Here is a 19,729-nt window from a genome sequence, read left to right as displayed (position 1 = left end):
GCAGTACCTTGTGTACAGATTTATGAATTATGCTTTGCTCAAACTAGTTACATACAGTTAAACACAAATAATGTACAGTTGTACATTTTACATGAATAAGAAATTAAAATATGAAAATCTGTTGGTTAGTACATGAAAACATACATGTGACTCAAAAAGTATCATTCTAGCACAAATATGTATGCGGCATATGGTATTTTGCAAATCATATCATCAACATTCCATTATGGTGCAAATCATATCATCAACATTCCATTAGGGTGGTAGTAGCCTAGTGGGTAACACACTCGCCTGTGAACCAGAAGACCCAGGTTCAAATCCCACTTACTACCATTCTGTCCCTGAGCAAGACACTTAACCCTAAGTTGCTCCAGGGAGACTGTCCCTGTAACTACTGGTTGTAAGTCGCTCTGGATAAGGGCGTCTGATAAATGCTGTAAATGTGAAATGGCATCAAGCAGAAAACTGATGTACTTTGTACTTGAGGAGATGGATTTAAAAAAAAAAATTCCTATTATGGCTCACCCTGTCTCCTAATTGAAGACTGACAGGAAACCCGAAGGGGAGATGCTAAAGAGTCAATGAACCACAAAAACAAAGTGATGGAACCACTGATGATCCAGACATGTAGTTTTCTTCAATGATACATCATAAAGATGATACATTGTTAAGTATATTTTTGCTCATAGCAATACGCCCAAAGCAATACACGCAATGTAATTTTACAGGCTATTTGCCCTCTATTATAAATACACACATTAACACCGCAGCTTATTGAATTGAATTGATAACATTTGAATTGAATTGATAACATGTTGTGCTTTATCTCTGATTCTTTTGGTAAGGTTTCTCCTTGGAGGGTTTAAGCTGCTGAAATAAGGCAAATATTATGGCCAAAACAGAGAGACTCTGGAGGAGACTGTATCCCACCTGCCGGAATCGGGGCATCGTTCGTTACATTTCCTCGCTACATTTATACCTGCCAGCAGATGGCGCTGTAGTCTTCTACATCCTAAAGACTAAAAAAAGGAATGTACGTATTCAGCGTGGACTATGTTTGACGTCATTTACACAGTTACAGTGAAACTGGATAGAAATGTTCTCGACTAACTTCAAAAAAATATGAATAGAAATTATACTGCTGATACTGCTGATACTTATAATGGAAAGGTCTTGAAGTATTGACCTCGCCATGTCTTGAGTATGTTCATCAATTTGACGGATTAAAATATTATTTAGCGAGAGTTTCAAGTGTTCTGACACAAATTAACCCGTGTTTCCTGTTAAGAGTTGGGCTGTACGCAACAGACAACTTCATATTCCTCATCTCCATTGTACGCGCTGGGAAGACTCATGAAGACTCTGGATAAGAACTGACCCCCTGATCCTAGATCAGTCCGTTCTGCCCGGCATCTGCGCTCTCCGCGTGACCGAGCGTCGGCGACGCTGATCCGGGACCTGTGCGTGACGCCGGCGTTTGACCACACCCACAAGCGTTGAACGCGACCGGCAATTTCCTGTGTCGGGTTTCCTTTAAGGGGCTGCGCTCGGTGCTAGGAATTCACGTCATTTCACCGCTAACACATCCAAATCAATGAGCCCTGCGCCCTACGCCTTCCACGGCGAGCTCTTCCAGGAAGGAATTAACCATCGCCTCGCCAAAATGTAGCGCGCAGCGCCGCACGGGGGACAACCAGTCGGAAAAGGAAGAAGAAGTTCCAGACGCTCGCCGCGGGAGAACAGAGACGACCTGGATCGTCCGGACAAACTTGGCAGTTTTTTAGCGGGTGCGTGAATGTAACCGTGTCCATCAGGAAGGGGGTGGAAAAAAAAGCGAGTCGGATGTTGCTGGCTTGTCGTGCTTGTTTCGAGGGAAGAAAGGGGAAAGGAAAGTGGAAACGGGAGAACTTCCTGAATTCGAGCGAGACATGTCCGACTCGCCGTCTCAGACCGCAGTCAAGGTATTTACGCTCGTTTTGAGACGCGTTGCGAGGTGGCGGTTGTAGTCGTGCTGTTGTCGTCGTCGTCGTCGTCGTCCTCGTCGCCAAGTGCCGACGATCATCTGTTGCTGAAGTGGCGGTCTCTCCCCGAGTTCACCCACCCACCCGTCACGTATCGCGCACGGAATCCGCGCACGTCAAATGCAACTCGGACTGTACGTCGACCACATGCATTTACACCGCACGTGACACCATTGTCGTTACGCGACAATGTTAGAATTGTTGCAGAATCAGAATCTCATTATTAATTCTCTGCATGCCTTTAAACACCGACAACCTAATGCAAAGCTAACATTGTACTGTTATGCACAGGGCTGTTGTGCACTACACAAACTCTACACGTCATACACAGAAACCAGTGAGTTTGCATCATTTAATAAAGAGTCTACATTGTTCCTGAATATTTAACGTTGTACGTCAGTTTTGGTAGTATTCTAGACCATTAAAAGAACCCAAACGTACTCTTTGTTGGGATTTTTTCCCCCTAATGCGAGATATTAGACTGATATCTCAAAGATGTAAAATAATGAGACAGCAGACTCCTCAATGGGCAAGAGGTTGATCATGAATCATGATGTCAAGTCTAATGCCTCCGCAGTGACGCCAGCAGCATGACACACACCTTTCCATTGCTAGCTTTAAATCCGTTTTCAGACATGCCGTGGCCTGATTTTGGACCCGGGGAGTCTGGTTAGTCACTGGAGACCGTTTGCGCTGCTGGGAACCCATATTCCAAACGGGCGCCATTACTCTGTTGAGAGATAGTTTAAAATGGTGGCATTCAAATGAGAAATTTGGTTTCATCCGTTGTGATTTTGCATGGTTTTTATTTGCGCAGCCAAGGTAAGAGGTTCACTTAAGTTCAACCACGCCTGCTTCAGAGTGGCAGTACAGCCCTAGACACGACAGTGAGCTTCAAAGTCTTTATCATTAACATATAGCAGGCCCAATGTCTTTAGAGGAACAATAAAGAACATTTAGATACTGTATTGACACATGCATGTCAATAAGATTGACATCTTTGAACCTTCGCTAACCTTTGACCTCCACCTGACCCAAAGTTGCTCATATGCAGTTTGGTTTGAGAGTTGAGGTCATGATGTCACCTCAGCTGGCCTTTTTACTGGCCGAGTACGGCACTCCCTCAGTCACCAATTATCAGGCTTTTAATTTTAAATACTTTTATATTCTGAACACCTAGTGACAAAAAAACAAAACAAGTTATTATTATTGCGTTGTGGGTGTGTGTACCACTCGTAATATTTAAATTTCCTCATCTGCTAGGTGTGGTGGATTTCACACGTTGAGAAGCAAAGGTGCATGATCTGAAATGCAAATAGGCTATTGCTAAAAAGCAAAAATCAATCCCAGGGGAGCCTAAAACTACCTATTTAGCTACAATTGCTGTCCTTTTGTCATATTTGAGAAATATGTGGCTGGGAGGGATTGTTTAAAACTGAAACATCCTTTAATGAAATACCATAAATATGTCTGCGCTGTGTTGAACTGAAAGGCATTTTTCTCTTGAAGTGGTTCGAGGTGAAAGTACTGGGGTGCATGGTTTTGTGAATATGAGCCGATTTGAGTGTGTGTTTTGTGTGTAAATCCCCTTCTCTTTTCTGTGTCTATTCATAGCAGGAGAGGAGCCCGTTTAGTCCGTTGGCAAGCCCTCTGCCAAACGCCACTTCCACTCCTATCCATGCCCCAGCCGCACCGCCCGCCAGCAGAATGGAGGACGAGCCAGCAAGGCTGCCTGCGCATTTGCGTGAGTCCAGCATCCAACATTTAAGAGCATACAAGCATGCACTTTTAAGTACATAAACTGCCAAAATGAGGTGAATAGTCCATTTCTGTGTATAATAATTGGACCTTTACAGACCCTTTTGTAATTATATGGTACAAATTAAGGTACGAATGAATCCTTTAACAGATATCGCCCCAGTGACAAGCCAGTGTTCCCCATCTAGGGTTCAGTACTGTACTTTATTTTTTGAGTGTAGACTCGCGCGTACGGTTTACATTGCATTTTCTCATTTAGACGATTCTCTTATGCAAATGACTTTCGTTCACTTAGTGCATGGTAGTCTTAATCAGAGCAGCATTATTGGTTAAAATCAGTTTTGGTGGTTAAAATCAGTTCAAGTCATAATTGAACTTACAAATGTTAAAGACCACAAAGACGTATTGATATTTGATCAAAGGTTTTGTGGTGAAAACTTTGTATTCAGATGAATACCCTTGTACGGAAGTAGCAGAAAAATACATCATCGGTGATGGGCAAGATGTTTCAATGATCAGAAAAGTTAACGGTACCCTATAATGAAGAGGTTATTTAACATTAATACGAGTTTGCCTGGCCTGTCTATGGTCCTGCGGTGCCTAGAAATGGCGACAGACGTATACAATGCTTTGGCCATTCGGCTTCATTTCCGTGAAAGCCCCCTCATTTTCTATAGGCTGCTCTCCTCCTCATCCCGCCTCTCTCCTCCTCATTAGCATTTAAAGCGACAGACACCGAAACGGTGCCTCCTGGGGAAATCTCATATTTAAAAGTGGCTGTAATTCTGCACCAAGGCTGAATTTCGGAAAGAGACTTCAGATACAGTATCAGGGGACAAGTAAGACCTATAAAAAAGCAAAAAAATATTTTATGTCAGGGGACCTTTAAGGTCAGCATGTAGTTATTTTAATTTTCATCTGGCAACTTTAAAACTGGCAAAACTTTTTTTTTTTTTTCTTTCTTGCGGATGTGACCTGGCAGTAACGAAATCTCAGCTGGATGTACATGATGGAGACAGGCACAAACGGTGATGGGTCTCTGCTGTCTGCTGGCGATTCGATCACCCAAGACGTATATTAAAACCGAATGTAAACAGGGCTATAGTGTTACGAGTCCCGCTCCGTTACACAACAGCAGCGAGCGGTTGATGCATTGTCGGCCACACAGCCACAACCACCATGTGGAAAGACAAATTGCGTGTCATGCATTGGTGTCCATTAAGGGTGCGACTCCCACTATTGTATGAGTAGCTGTTTGGATGTGTATCTTTACAGTAAAATGGATTACCTCAACACACACCAAAAGGTGTGACAGGGTGCCACACCTTTCCTTTGACACACAAATCCCACACACGGCCATGCGCATGACTCATGTAAAGAGTGTGTAGCAGTGCGTTCGACAAAAGCAAAGTGATCCCTGGGGACCTTCTGACACTTTGACCTTCCGATTCTGAGGAAGTGGAGGTGTGACCCAGAAGACAAACTGTCTCATGACAAGAGAGCGTCACGCTCCCTTCTCCCACCCTGTAATCTTCTGTGATCAGAACTTTGTGTCGGCCTCAGACGCGGCGGTTTGCCGGTGAAAGGGAAGTTTAAGGAAGCGCCCACCGCAGGGCAATCTGTCTTCGGCAGTTGAAGGGCTGGGCGACATTGAGAGAAGAGGAAGTGACGGTGTTTGTGTGAGCATGTAGGTGTTTGCTCACGGTTGGCAGGTCCCAACCAGCCATGGCCTGAGCCAATAAAACTATGGGTGGGGTTGGCTGCCTTCCAGTAAGCAGAGTTACTGCCTTCCTCTGTCGCCACAATCAATATGTAACCTGGACCTTGTACACTTCACTCCTGGACAAATGTTTGGATGGTTGAATACACTTTTGGTCAAGTCTTGTTATGATATTTCTCTCAAAGTTCGCTAATGTTATAAAGCAAGTCTGTGCAAGTTGGTTTAGGATCAGCTAGATGGTGACTATATAAAAAAAAAAGGACTAATAATCAATAATGGCCTAAATTTGTATGATATTGCTAAATTGGCATTTTAACAGTCATCATAGAATTAGAATTTTCTATATTCCAATTGGTCACAGCATGGATTGTATAATATATTTATCTTTTTAATTAACATTTGGTTCAGTTGTAATTCTTCTTTCTTTTTGCTGCCGTTTTGTAAAGCGACACGCTGAACAGCCAGTCCGATTGCGGCTCTGTACATTTAGGGCCTCAGTAGGAAATACCCTGGTGCTCACTTCCCCTTTTTACGTGAGGGAAGTACCCTCTGTTTGTGTTCCTTCAGGTCTTCATGAGGGAAACGACATTGCTTGCAGGTTAAGTGTTTACAGCATGTTTCAGTTCACTTCTGTCTTTACCTGATCTTCCTTGGACAAGAAAGCAGTGTTTATGTTCTCAAGTCAGCTCAGCGTAGTGACCCCGCCCCCCCCTTCACATTCTTACCCCTCCCTGTCCCTCAGGTATTTCTGAGCAACAAACCTCTTCGCCCTTCTCATCAAGGGCCTTCAGTAAAAAAAAAAAAAAAACACAAAGCTTTTTCATCACTTGGGTAGAGGTGTGTGTGTGTGTGTGTGTGTGTGTGTGTGTGTGTGTCATGTGTAAGTAAGGGGGAGGGAGGAAGGGAGAAAGACAGACATGAGCAATTTGTCCGGGGGAAGGAGCGGAAGGAAGAAAGAGGGGGAAAGAAAGAAGAAGAAGAAGGGGGGGGGCAGAGAGAAGGAGAGAGGAAATTGCGGACCGGGCAGAAATCCACCTCCTTGATTTCCTGGAAAGGAAGTGGATTAGATTTAGGGGGTGGGGGGAGGTGGAGTTAGAGCATGTTCCTCACTCAGAAAGAATGCTATTTAATTTGAACCGTTCTATGTCCTCCCCACTCAAGTACGGTGCTTTTCAAGTTTCTTTGTGATGTTTTTTTTTGGCAATTATGACCATACTGTGACCATAAAACAACAGCCAGCAAATACAATGGTAGAAGCCGTAGAAAATTTACATGTAAAACGTGAATGAATGGAGAGATGAGTGCTTTGGGGTTTTAAGCTATTATCTTTTATGTTATGAATCCCAACACGGTTGCCGGTTCGAATCCCAACCCGCTGTGGTGGCACTGAGGTGCCACTGAGCAAAGCACCGTCCCCACACACTGCTCCCTGGGCGCCTGTCATGGCTGCCCACTGCTCACTCAGGGTGATGGGTTTAAAGCAGAGGACAAATTTGCTGTGCTGCTGTGCATCACAAGTGACAATCACTTCACTTCACTGAAGTCTTGAGCTTGAAATTATATAAATTGCACAATATGTCCTTCAGCTAAATAACCTCAAACCCAACTCAACACACACAGTACAGGCCAAAAGTTTGGACACCTTCTCATTCAATGTGTTTTCTTTATTTTCATGACCATTTACATTTGTAGATTCTCACTGAAGGCATCAAAACTATGAATGAACACATGTGGAGTTATGTACTTAACAAAAAAAAAGGTAAAATAATTGAAAACATGTTTTATATTCTAGTTTCTTTACTCTGAGCCCTTTTCTTTACGCCCTTTACTCTGAGGAGGCTAGGTCTCCACTTTTTATTAAGTACATAACTTGAAAACACATTGAATAAGAAGGTGTGTCCAAACTTTTGGCCTGTACTGTATGAGAATAAAGATGAGAAATCAATAGTATTGTCCATTCAAATAAAATCTGACTGTTAATGTAGTAAATGACTCGTCGGAATGACTTATGACGATGGCGTCTCTGCGTACAGGTAGAGAGGAACTTTAGCAGCAGAAATTCCAAAAATACATTTTGCAAAATTCAGGATTCACATCTCTTCTGATTGGTCATGAAAAGATGGAGTGATGAGAAGTAACACCATGTAACACATCATTGGTGGCTCAGGTATTTAGTGCACTAGATCGCCGGTCTTTTTTCAGAGACAGCAATTTTCCGATTAACCAATTTTGGTTCGCGATCTCAAACATCTCCACAACGCAACATCACAGCACCAAACGGCGGGAATATCTTCAGCAGGTAGCAGAGACTGGAGAGAGCTGAAGTTGGTAGTTGGTGGCACGCAACATGTGCCATACGGAGTCTACTTCTGTTGTTTTCCTCACCCTGTACCACCCATCCGTAGACGTCTCCGTTCACCTTGTCTGTCTGCGTTCTCCAGTGGCTCTGTTAGTGTGTGTTAGTATAGGGCTCATTCCTGAATGTGTGTGTGTGTGTGTGTGTGTGTGCGCGTAGTCTTTTCAGAAGGGAAATTTCCTGCCCCTGGAAGCCGCTCTCATCCTCAGGAATTTCCTGAGTGGGCAGACGGTGCTTCCTGAATAAATGCAGTTTTTTCCCCCTTCCCTTTCTCCCTGAAAGGGAAACTGTTCTCACATGCCAACAAAAAAAAGAGGAGCGTAGCCTCTTTCATCCTGATCAAAACCGACTCCACATGTTTCTGAAATGTATGTATTTATTTTTACGTCACACGGAACGCACGTTGCACCACCGCTTAGCTTTTTGAAAAGGTTTGTGTTTGAAAGAATGAAGGGGGAACACGGGCTAGGATTTTTTCTATGATTGTGGTGCAGCTTGTTCATTCAGTTATTATTGATTTGCGTTTGTTGCCCTACACCTCGGTGCAGCACGTGATGGATGGCGTGTGTTCGTACCGGGTGGGGTGCTGAGAGAAAAGGAGGGATAAAAAAGGATGCCTTCATCCTGGCTGCCGCTCTAAATATTCGCCTGGCCCCCTCCTGCCCTCCTTCCTGACTTCTATGAATCAGCATCTGCTGTTTCTCCACACCTTCAGCATTTCAAGCTTTAGTGTTTTTTTTTTTTTTTTTTTTTTTTTTACAGCGAGTTGTATCATGCGAGTGGGCGAGGAGGCATAGAAACAAAATAGGAATGGTCTGTAGGTCTGTGGCTGATAAAATGTACAATGTTTTGACCTTGTCTTTCATTTTTTTTTTCCTTTTCTGCATCGATTACAAAACACTGTTGTGATTCCATCTTGATGGAAAGAGGAAGTTGGAGGCTGGACTATAAGGGGGGGGGGGGGGGGGGGGGGTGGTCAGAGGCAACAATGAAATGAGACAGCCGTGATCTCATCCTTTCTATGCTATCCTTTTATTCCGAGTGCCCAGGGGTTGCCAAGGCAACGCCAAGCACCCCTTAACTGGAGTGTGGGACGTCTATCTGTTGCCAATGTGAACATTGTCTTCAGAGGAGATTAGATCTCATAGCATCTTTAAAGTGGAAAAGGGAATTGGCATAGAGCAATACACAGCAAGGCCTTTTAAATATTATAATATTCACAGTTACCAATATTTAAATGTACATTTTGTAGTTACACTCTGTTTCAGAATTTTATTTTCTACTGTAGGGGGTTTCAACTTATGATTGACCACAGGTGTCACTGAAAAAGTCTTTCATAAATTAGAATTTTTGTCTTTAAATCAGAATATTAATTAAGAAGCAATCCATTACTTTATACATAAAGGCCAAATAGAGAGAGAATCTAAGAGTTCGGATTAAAAAGGAGTTTAGTTTAAAATCGACAAAAAGAATAATTAAATTCAAAACCAAATTCAAAATGCATTTAAAAATAAATACATGGATTATCAAAGTGAATTGATAAAAACATTTTGTAATCTGGCATTTAAAAGATTATTCTATTTACTGGCTGTATTTCCTTTTGCAATTCGGTTCTCTTGATTAGCCTCTCCATTTAGCTTTTTGGGCACTTCTGGTCCTTGGTAAAATGAGGAAGTGCCATGCAAATGAGACACAGCAGAATCTTTGACCCTTGGTGGATAAATTTAATAAGATGTTTTTTATTGATTAAATAATACTTAATTTTTTAATAATACATTTTGTGAATCATCTTTTTAGTTGTCATTAATATATGAATTCACTTTTAAAAGGGTGACTCCTTCGGTCCTCTGTATTGATTTGACCTTTTGATTCCCGGACGAGCCCGTTACAAAGAGGGCAGTGCCGTACTTTTGCAGGGGCAGTGGTGGCCTAGCGGTTAAGGAAGTGGCCCCGTAATCAGAAGGTTGAGAAAAGCACCGTCCCCACACACTGCTCCCCGGGCACATGTCATGGCTGCCCACTGCTCACTCAGGGTGATAGGTTAAATGCAGAAGACACTGTGTGCACCGTGTGCTGTGCTGCTGCGTATCACAAGTGAAAATCACTTCACTTGATTGTTTTATCACTTGATTGGCTGTGAGGAATAGTGGCAGTGACAGTATCTCACGATAACATCGCTCTGATGCATCCCTTTAAATCATTTCACTAAATACCTGGCTTGTAGCGGCAGGGTAGTAGTTTTGAACCGGCAACCTTCTGATTACGGGTCCGTATCCTGTGCTGTGTTGTTCACTTCACTGTAGTCACTATGTTACATTTCATCACAACGGCCACAGATGCAGTTTTAGTGCCGAAATATCATGACGCGGCATGTCCTCTCAAGCATTATTGATCCGTGGCGAGGGGGGGGCATGCTCACATTTTTCAGCAGAACTAATATATATATATATTCTGTATTATAATGTATGCCTTCCTCTTGCCTTTTAAGGCTGCAGTGATCTGCATCTCCATCCATCTGCCCTGCCTCTCCCGCTCTCTGCTGACTGTTGATAAAAACCCACAGCATCACCCCAACCTTACCGCAGGAAGTTTCCTGTGCTGAAACCGAGCCCGGGAAGGGGAACAGCTTCCTGCCAAAGTGTGCGGTGGGAAGTTTTGTTTGGGCTCCCTTCCTGTCTTTCCTCTGCCGGGCAGCTGTCTCTCGGGCCGGTGCACAGATGGCCCAGGCCGCATGCTGGAAGCGGCCTGCCGGATCTCGCGGCGGTCCCCCCTGCCAGCGAGTTAGCTTGGTGACCTTTGACCCCGCAGTGGGCCTGGTCAAGAAGAACGGTCTTCGAGCTCCGCGGGGACTCCTGCAGCTGTGCGTGTGTGAAGGGGGACGCGTCTTTCCCAGCATGGGCTTGTGCTGCGCTGTTTACCTTCGAAACACTGATGTGTTGTTTTTACTCTTCAGATTACTCGTAAGATCAAAGATTCTTACAAATATATTTTCGGTGATGCCAGGGTAGGGCAGATATTTGTTTAAGGCCATTTGTATGTCCTATTGTCAATATCCATATATATTTTGAATCTAAAAACCACTGGCGCAAGATGAGGCTAAGCAGGTTTTGGCGCACAGACCTCTTTTGAGGGCTTGGTTGCTGCTGCAAAAGGATTGGTTTGGCCAACAGGGGGCATCACCCTCTGGCCTGTGTGGATTTTACTGCCCCGGTACTGTGGGACATTGAAATTCATAAAAAAAAAAAAGGGTTCCTTGGAGATCTCCTGGAATCGCTCACCTTCTCTCCACCTCATAGCTGATGTGTAGTGAGTGAACTGGCACCTCATCAGTGGCAGCGAAAAGGCAGCGAAAACTAGAGCCTAGGGGAGCAGTGTGTGGGGACGGTGCTCTGCTCAGTGGCACCTCAGTGGCACCTTGGCGGACCGGCAACCTTCTGATTACGGGGCCGCTAGGCCGCCACTTCTGCTTTATAGGCCACCCCTATAAAGCGGCCCTTTGATTTGTCAAGCCATTTGATTCAGTGTGTCAGTCAAATGTGTCAACTTTTATACACCGGTAAAACCTGTAAAGCCATTAAAACATCCAGATGTAACAGATGTAACGTGGTACATGTCACACTTCCTATGTGTTTTAGATGCACAGTAGTATCACTTACCCATATAAATATTTGAAGAACTGCTTAACATATGAAAATTGGTGGCAATGAGTGTACAGTTAACGTTTCGTAAGTGACTCCAAGACAGAATGGTGGTAGAGGGTGGTAGTAGCCTAGTGGGTAACACACTCGTCTATGAACCAGAAGACCCGGGTTCGAATCCCACTTACTACCATTGTGTCCCTGAGCAAGACACTTAACCCTAAATTGCTCCAGGGAGACTGTCCCTGTAACTACTGATTGTAAGTCGCTCTGGATAAGGGCATCTGATAAATGCTGTAAATGTAGAATGAAATGTCTCAAAACCCGAGACCTGCTGAAAGGGCTGGCGGTGACGGGGTTTAAAAAAAAAAAAAAAAAAAAAAGTTTTTAAGCAGTACGGTGTCTTGCTATATGAGGCCTTGTGCACATCCTTTTACGAAATGCCACCATGCAAAAATTCCCGGATGAAGGGTTTTGCCCATCGCCGCTTTTATCGTCCGGCCTTTAATGCATGATCCATGAATAAATATTCCCGCCGAAGGCTTGAGACTTTAACCCGTGGCTCAGTTAATAAACAGCCCTTGTGTGCTCTAACACTTCCGGCAGAAAGGAGTCACTGTAAGCCGGGGGAGGCATATCCGTTTTTTCAACGTGTTGTTTTTGGCAACAAAGCTGGCCGTAGTGAGATGAGCGATTCATCTTGTCCTTTTGCGCCTCAAGTCGAAAATGTGTTTGCGAGGAAAAGGAAGCAAAAAAGGGAAGCTGACCGCGAAGTAAAAAGTCTCAGTGAAAAACCTGCTAGGCTCCAGTGGAGTGCGTTTTTGTGCATGTGTGCGCTGGGGACAATGGCAGCTCTCGAAAGAGGTAGTGGGGCATCCGATTACTCTGGTGACAGTGACACTGCATGTGCTGCCGGCCCAAGATAAAAAGCTGCCGCATTCTAAGAGGAAATGGTTGAGCTCCTCTGATAAGCGAGGGACATTTGTTCAAACAGGTCTGTCCTCTTAGAGTGACTTTTATGGATGAATACAAGTCCAAATTTCCTTTGCTGCGCTGGCCAGTGGCCTGATTATGTAATATGTCTTCATTCTTGAAGTAGGCAAAGATTGTCTGGGGAATTTATGGCATGAATGTGAGTAGTGTTCACATTAATGTGTGTGCATTTGTGTGTATACAGTACAGGCCAAAAGTTTGGACACACCTTCTCATTCAATGTGTTTCATTTATTTTCATGACCACTTACATGTGTTCATTCATAGTTTTGATGCCTTCAGTGAGAATCTACCAATGTAAATGGTCATGAAAATAAAGAAACACATTGAATGAGAAGGTGTGTCCAATCTTTTGGCCTGTACTGTACATGTATTTATATATGCACATGATTATATGTTAAATGTAACTTGCTACAAAAGACTAGTGATGAATCTTTCAGACTGAATATTACACCAAGCAACCATACTCAGAAAATTGTATTAGTGATGCAGACTTAATAACAGCATCTAATTTTGCTTACCATGTTTAAATTATATTGTAGAAAGTTATTAATTAGTCATTATAAAAGCACAACAGCCTTAAAGGTTTTAAATCGAATGGGACCAGCCCTACTGTGATCTGTTATGAAATTTACATTACTACATGCGACAAAACTGACCAAATTATATCATCAATGTGTCCTACACGACATGCTTACATTCTGTTTTCCGATCTTGTTGTCTCCAGGACTGCAGCCATTGTTCTGGAGCCGTGAGGACGTGGCCCAGTGGCTGCGCTGGGCCGAGCGTGAGTTTGCCCTGCGCCCAATCACCAGCGCCAGTTTCCAGATGAATGGCAAGGCCCTCCTGCTGCTCACCAAGGAGGACTTTCGCTACCGCTCTCCTCATTCAGGTAGCTCACGTCCAACTTCGGTTCTAAAGAACTGCTCCAGTTCCACTCTTCAGTGTAACACCATCACAAATATTACAAACAGACAAAAACAAAAAATGGCATTTGCATGGAAGTGAGACCGTATTAAATTTCAATGTGTTTCATTGCACATTGTGGGTCAATTTTGATAAATATTTCTAATGCAGACCATTACTCTCCTGGGGAGCAGGTAATGACTATTTCTTTCCTGCTGTAAATGCAGTCTGGACAGTACATAGTGTTGTTATTTGACAAGTGTCTGATTAGGGGGTTAGTTTGTGGGGTGTGTGTTAGTGTTCAATTCACTTCCTAAGACATATTTTACAAAATCTCATAATTGGCCTCTTGTGCTCTGAAACTCATGAGCAAGGAGTGACGAACATAACAGCTTTAGCTGGGATGTGTTTGTTGCCGAGTAGAGGAAGTAGCAGGGGAGAGGGTTAAACGGTAGATAAGGAAGTGTGCGTGTGTGTAATCCAGCCACAACCGTCACCTGGTAACACCAGGAATTTCCCTGCCCGGGTTACGATGGCAGAAAGTGAGAACTGAAAGGTGTGTTTGTGCGCGCGCGCAGGTTCTTACTTCCTTTTAAGAGAACTGTTTCCTTGAAGTTCTGACTGGCTGGACTGTTAAAGGAAGGCCAGGGTCACAGAAACAGAAGTGACACGGTGAGCCGGTCTGAAACCAGGCCTGAAGCATTGCAATAGAAAAACTTCATCGAAAATATCAAAAGCAGGGTAGAAGGGTGCCGATGCATGTTGAGATTGGAAAAAACATGAATATGGGAATGCGTCATTCTTTTGATGCTTAAATAAAAATTAAACCAGTTCCTCCCTACAGTACAAATGAGAGTTGGAAATAAAATGTTCGAATTAGATAATGTAAATGGAAAGGTGATAAAAAATATTCCTATAGGCCTATGGCTTTTTTGTAGTCATAATTTGGTTAGCAATTAACATGCCTACAGGCACCTTTAATGCCAAAACTTCAAATTTGTGTTCTTTTACATTAATGGCATTTAGCAGATGCACTTATCCAAGACTACTTACAATCAGTAGTAACAAGGACAGTCCCTCCCCTGAGGGCACCTCAGGCTCAAGTGTCTTACTCAGGGACACAATGGCAGAAAGAGGGTGTTGAACCATTCTGGGTTTTAGACATGACGGCCCGTTATTAACTGAACTTGCTTCGTCCGTAGGGGATGTGCTCTACGAGCTCCTACAGCACATTCTGAAGCAGAGGAAGCCCCACGCGTCCTATCCATCCGCCTACTTCCATGGCAACTCATTCACCTTGCCAGAGACTGTGCTTCAGCATTCCAAATTAGAAGGTCAGTTGCACCAGGGATTGCACCAATTTATAATTTATGTAGAGGGAAAAAAAAAAATTGATAAGTCAGTTGAGTTCTGGTCTTTGGTTAAAAACATGGTGGTTCAACGGAGATGACTTCTATGGACAGAACCTCTCCTGTGGGTAGAAACCTCAAAATGCTGAACAGACTGTTGTCTGTCAGTCTCCATTGCAAATGAATGAGAATTGGTTCCAGTCCTGTGGAAACCAAAGTCCCTTCAACAACATGCTGTACTTGCCACATTATGTTTATTAATGTTCATATTTCCCAGACATCTGTATTCGTGATCTGGAAAGTTGCATGGCAGTAAGCGCAACTTAATGGCTGTAAATAAGAGACACATGAAGGAGTCAGCAAGTGCAACTGGGTGGTGGGAATTGGTGTGTAAGTACCGGTTTGGAATGTTGACATAAAACCTGTTCCACAAGGAAATGCTGCTTCCAGTGACCCGTGTTTCAGAAGTTGCTTATCTCTCTTTATGGTGTATGAGGAAATAGTCTGAACAGGCAGTCTCAAACCTGTTCCTTACCTGTTTTTAAAGGATCAGCATGTTAAAGTAAATCCCTTTGGTGACCGATAGGTAGTGTATCTAAGGTTATATGTTATATGTTACATTTTAAACAATTAAGCTATAACATGTAGAACTGAATGTCTAATTAAAATAAAATAGCCTATGGTGTGTTGCTCAGTATGGTATTTGTTTTATTGCAGTTTGCTTGTGGTTAAAGAAAACGGTATTTTGTATATTTTACAGATTGGTCACTTTTTTCCTATAGTATAATTAGTCAATTAGTACTTTTTTCTGTTCTGTCTAACTCTGGTAGTATTTAATCAGCAAATACTGATTTACATTTAATTGTGATTCAGATATTCGGGGTCTTTTGTGTCTTATGTCTTTTGTGTTTTGTTGGAACTGTAAATACCCTGATGTCCTTGATTTTTTTATTTTTATTTTTTAATAAAATAAATAAAAATCTTGTCTTCCAGCAATCCATACCTGGCAAAGATGGCATCAGTTTGTGTTGGTGCTATAGTGACATCTAGTGGCAAGTCGTTCATACAAAAAGCAATTATGAAAATATGTGGGTAAAAATCTAAATTTTTAGTTAAAAAAGATTATCTAAGGATGATGTTGTTCAGATCATAAGACAAGTAATGTTATTGCCTTGCAATTTTAATATTTGACATTTGATTCTTTTGCGCAGATTTTTTTATTATTATTGTTTTTATACACCGAACTGGTTTATTATTATTCTTTCCATGCACAACACCACAATTGTGAAAACCTTCATACAATGTCTTCCTCCCAACCATTCACTTACAGCCATGTCACGTATACGTCAACACACATTTATTCTTTCTATAGAAACGGTACGGCGGACAGCACGAGGTACAGACAGCGTCCCCCAGCACCCCCCGACTATTGAACTCAGACATCGTCCTCGCTCCCCGCACCACTCGACCCCTCGCCAGTCCCCTCCAGAGCTGGTCCATCCACACCCCGCATCTGGAGATGACCCCCAGCAGGTGTCTTCAGAGCTGCCTGACTGCAACCACCATTTGCCCGAGGACCTGTACCCGCTCTCTGTGTCACCCGCGGCCCCCAATGGCCACTGCACCGCCACGCGCGAGGCAGCACCTCACTCTGGGAGCCCGAGCCAGGAGGACGCCGCGCCGCCTCGGGTCATCCAACTCATGCCCAGCGCCATCATGCACCCGCTCCTACTCAGCCCTGGCCGAGGAGGTGCAGCAGGAGGGGACTTCCGACCGAGCCGCTTGTCCTTGCCTGTCGCCATCGAGAATGGCCGAGAGGGCAAGGCAGGGCATCAGCAGCACCAGACCTCACCCCACCCTTTAAGGTTGAGTGGGCAGCAACCGCACTACCAGCTCCACCATCAGGACGAGATGCGCTACCGCAACCACGTCATTGTGCCTGTCTCTCCGCCTGAGGACCAAGCACTGCCAATCGGACGCATAGCTGGTAAGAGTGAGAAAATTACAATAATAATGCAAAACCCATATTCAATGCTCTGTGTGTAATATATCCCCGTTTTTCTCTGGTCAGACTGCAGGCTTCTCTGGGACTATGTCTACCAGCTCTTGTCAGACAGTCGGTACGAGAACTACATACGTTGGGAAGACCATGAATCTAAGGTCTTCCGCATCATGGATCCCAATGGCCTGGCTCGACTCTGGGGAAACCATAAGGTGAGGCAAACGTTATGTAGCGGATAGACGTTATGTAGCGGATAGACGTTATGTAGCGGAAATCTCAGTATTTTGCTGGTGTCTGAAGAGCCATTTAATCCTCTTATTCTCCCATCTTAAACAACAGAATAGGACCAACATGACATATGAAAAAATGTCAAGAGCACTGAGACACTACTACAAACTGAACATCATCAGGAAAGAGCCAGGACAGAGGCTGCTGTTTCGGTGAGCGTATGAAGGTTTTAATTGTAACTCTTGGCTATACGATTAGGTGCAGGGAAAGTTACTCCAGGAAAATGGCTGCACGCTAATAGAGACGTTTGACTTAGTGTTTATCTGACGTCACTTACGGAGGCTCAGCAGGCTCAGACGAGCGCTTTTAACATTATTTAAGATAATGTTATGTGCTTTTATTTTAACTTTTGTGATCATACATCAATACCAACGTGCTAAAGTACAGAACACAAAAGTGTCAGCTATACATAAATCAAATTGCACTGTCACAACGGAAAATGTCATTGTGTCACGACGCTGAATAGCAGCTCCTATTTCATTAGTACTGTTTGTGTGACAGGTTCATGAAGACGCCTGATGAGATCATGAATGGACAAGCAGAACGTCTCGAGCACCTGGAGTCTGACACTGACGATCAGATATATGTGAAGGAGGAGTGCTGCGACGACGTGATCAAACCAACTTAATGCCACAGATGCCTTGCCATTGCCTCAAAAATATTGTGAACAAACAATCTGTGTGAACTCCCGTGCCTGGACTTGTGCTTGGATTAAACCAGGGGACTAGGGAGGGGAGGGGGAAAAAAAAACGTAGACCTTTGAACAAACTTTGAAAACCAGAAGAAAAACTCTTTGTTGCTTTTTCTAAATACTAGAGTTGGAACAAGTAGCCTAGAGACAATCTAATCATTTGAGTTTCTACTTTTTGCTTGTATAAACTGCCCTGAACAATCTACAAGTTCATCCTACGTTTAATATGATATGCTGTTTTTGTGTAAACTGTCACTCTTCACAACTACTTGATTCCTCTAGATTTATTATCTTATGAGGCAAATCATGCCTTTGTTGGATTACATTTGAATACCCTTTGTTCCAATACACCATGACTGCTGTGCGTTGATATAAATAAATGGGTCAAACTTTTCTGGGACGTCATGTTGATGGGAAGTTATTGTCCACAAGGTGGCGCCATAGTGCCAAGTTGCCTATTCTGGAACAGACGAGGGAAACCGCAGCAAAACCGCTGCCGTTTACGCACGTAGATGCTGGAATGAAACACGTTCACGAAACGCCACGCACAGGCGTCCAGTGCACTTCCAGAAAGCTGTGGAATTCTCCAACAGAGAGCCATGTGTCTTGGCCCCACGACGGTGGAATTAACTCGAGGTCAGAACAGCTCAGTCACTGAGTATTTTCAAACGGCAGCTCAAGACCTTCCTCTTTAGAGAATATTTAGATTAACTTGCAACCTTCTTATTGTCTGACCTGTGTATGGAAACTACAACAGAGTGAATAAAAAGATTATATTCATAGTTGGGGGTCCTGGTGAATCAGAATTGATCACTTCATCGACGGTAACATGTCGCTCTGGATAAGGGCGTCTGGCAAATGCCGTAAATGTAAATGTAATGTCGCAACGTGAAAAGAAAGGAAACGTGTTACCTTACAGTCTACGCCGGGTTATTGACTGCGCTGGTGCGCATGCGCCGAGCCGCCGTCTGTCCTCCGCTGTCTGGCCGACGCCACGTGTTCGCGTCCGGCAGCAAGACGGGTGACAACAGTTCAAAACTTTCAGAAACGAATCGAGTTGTCGGTATCGGGGGCTCCCTGCGGTGTCCGGGTCCCCGGTGGAACGCCTCGTCCCCGGTTCCTCATGAAGATGTGAGCGTTCTGGAGATGCTGCAGAGGAACGGGGTGGAAGTGGCTCTTGGAAAAGCGCACGACGCAGATGGAAATAGCGGGAATCTGGGGGAAAAAAAAAACAGAAGTACCGTCCTGTCCCGTTCTGTCCTGTCCCTTCCTGTCCTGGACCATGTTGATGCCGCCGTTTTGGAAGTTCTGAGCTCTTCTGCTGGACATAGCAGGGTATCAGGTACTGTATTTATTCTTCATGGCGCTCATTTTCTCATAATGACAGTTTTTTGTAATGATCTACGTTAATTAAAACGCCCTGGATTTATTATTGGAAGTGGAATTTCTATTGATATGGGATATGCAATATAATATTTTATGACCAATAATGTGATTTAAAAATAAACAACAGAAATAAAACAACATAAATCAGGCATGTGCACCTCAAGTATAAATCATTTTTTCCCAACTAGTGAATTAAATTAGTGAACTAGTGAAAAAATTCACATTCAGGGTTGACCAGACAGAGCCCAGGTAAAGTGGAGTTGGAGTGTAGTATGAAAGGGAGGGAAAAATATCACAAAAGATGCTAGTGCCAAATAATGTAATTCTCTTTCGATTTTTGTTATCACAATCTCATAAGATGCAGAACATGTGCAGAAGGTGGTTCCAGGTGTTTCCGAGCGTCTTATGATTAACATGACTATGCAGAGACCAGAGGGTACCAAGATGGAAAACAGACTAGGGCTATAATCAAGTTATTACTCAGACCAACTGTAGAGAATAAAGATGATGCTGTAAAGTGTTATTACTCATTAAATCAAATTCATGTTATCTTTTCAATGATATTGTCCATATGAGATTAGTAATAGTTACAAGGCCTTTTGGAAAATAAAATTCTCCTCTA

At 43.5% G+C, this 19,729-nt stretch overlaps 1 protein-coding gene across 4 annotated transcripts; it reads left to right on the top strand.

Annotated features, from left to right (window-relative positions):
• The first annotated feature begins 1,529 nt into the window (after positions 1-1,529).
• Positions 1,530-18,121, top strand: etv6 (ETS variant transcription factor 6). 4 transcript variants are annotated; one of them, XM_028955571.1, is made up of 8 exons: positions 1,530-1,961; positions 3,639-3,765; positions 13,213-13,377; positions 14,594-14,725; positions 16,113-16,727; positions 16,812-16,954; positions 17,082-17,182; positions 17,532-18,121. In XM_028955571.1, the coding sequence occupies exons 1-8, from the start codon at positions 1,929-1,931 to the stop codon at positions 17,656-17,658; spliced, it is 1,443 nt and encodes a 480-aa protein (XP_028811404.1). In that variant the 5' UTR covers positions 1,530-1,928; the 3' UTR covers positions 17,659-18,121. The 4 variants fall into 4 exon arrangements, with proteins under 4 accessions (XP_028811404.1, XP_028811403.1, XP_028811405.1 ...); XM_028955570.1 differs by having other exon boundaries at positions 3,636-3,765; XM_028955572.1 differs by having other exon boundaries at positions 1,531-1,787.
• The last annotated feature ends 1,608 nt before the right edge of the window (positions 18,122-19,729 follow it).

Source organism: Denticeps clupeoides, chromosome 15 (genome assembly GCF_900700375.1).
Source record: "Denticeps clupeoides chromosome 15, fDenClu1.1, whole genome shotgun sequence".
Taxonomy (NCBI): Eukaryota; Metazoa; Chordata; class Actinopteri; order Clupeiformes; family Denticipitidae; genus Denticeps; species Denticeps clupeoides.
This window is presented reverse-complemented; position numbering and strand designations above follow the sequence as displayed.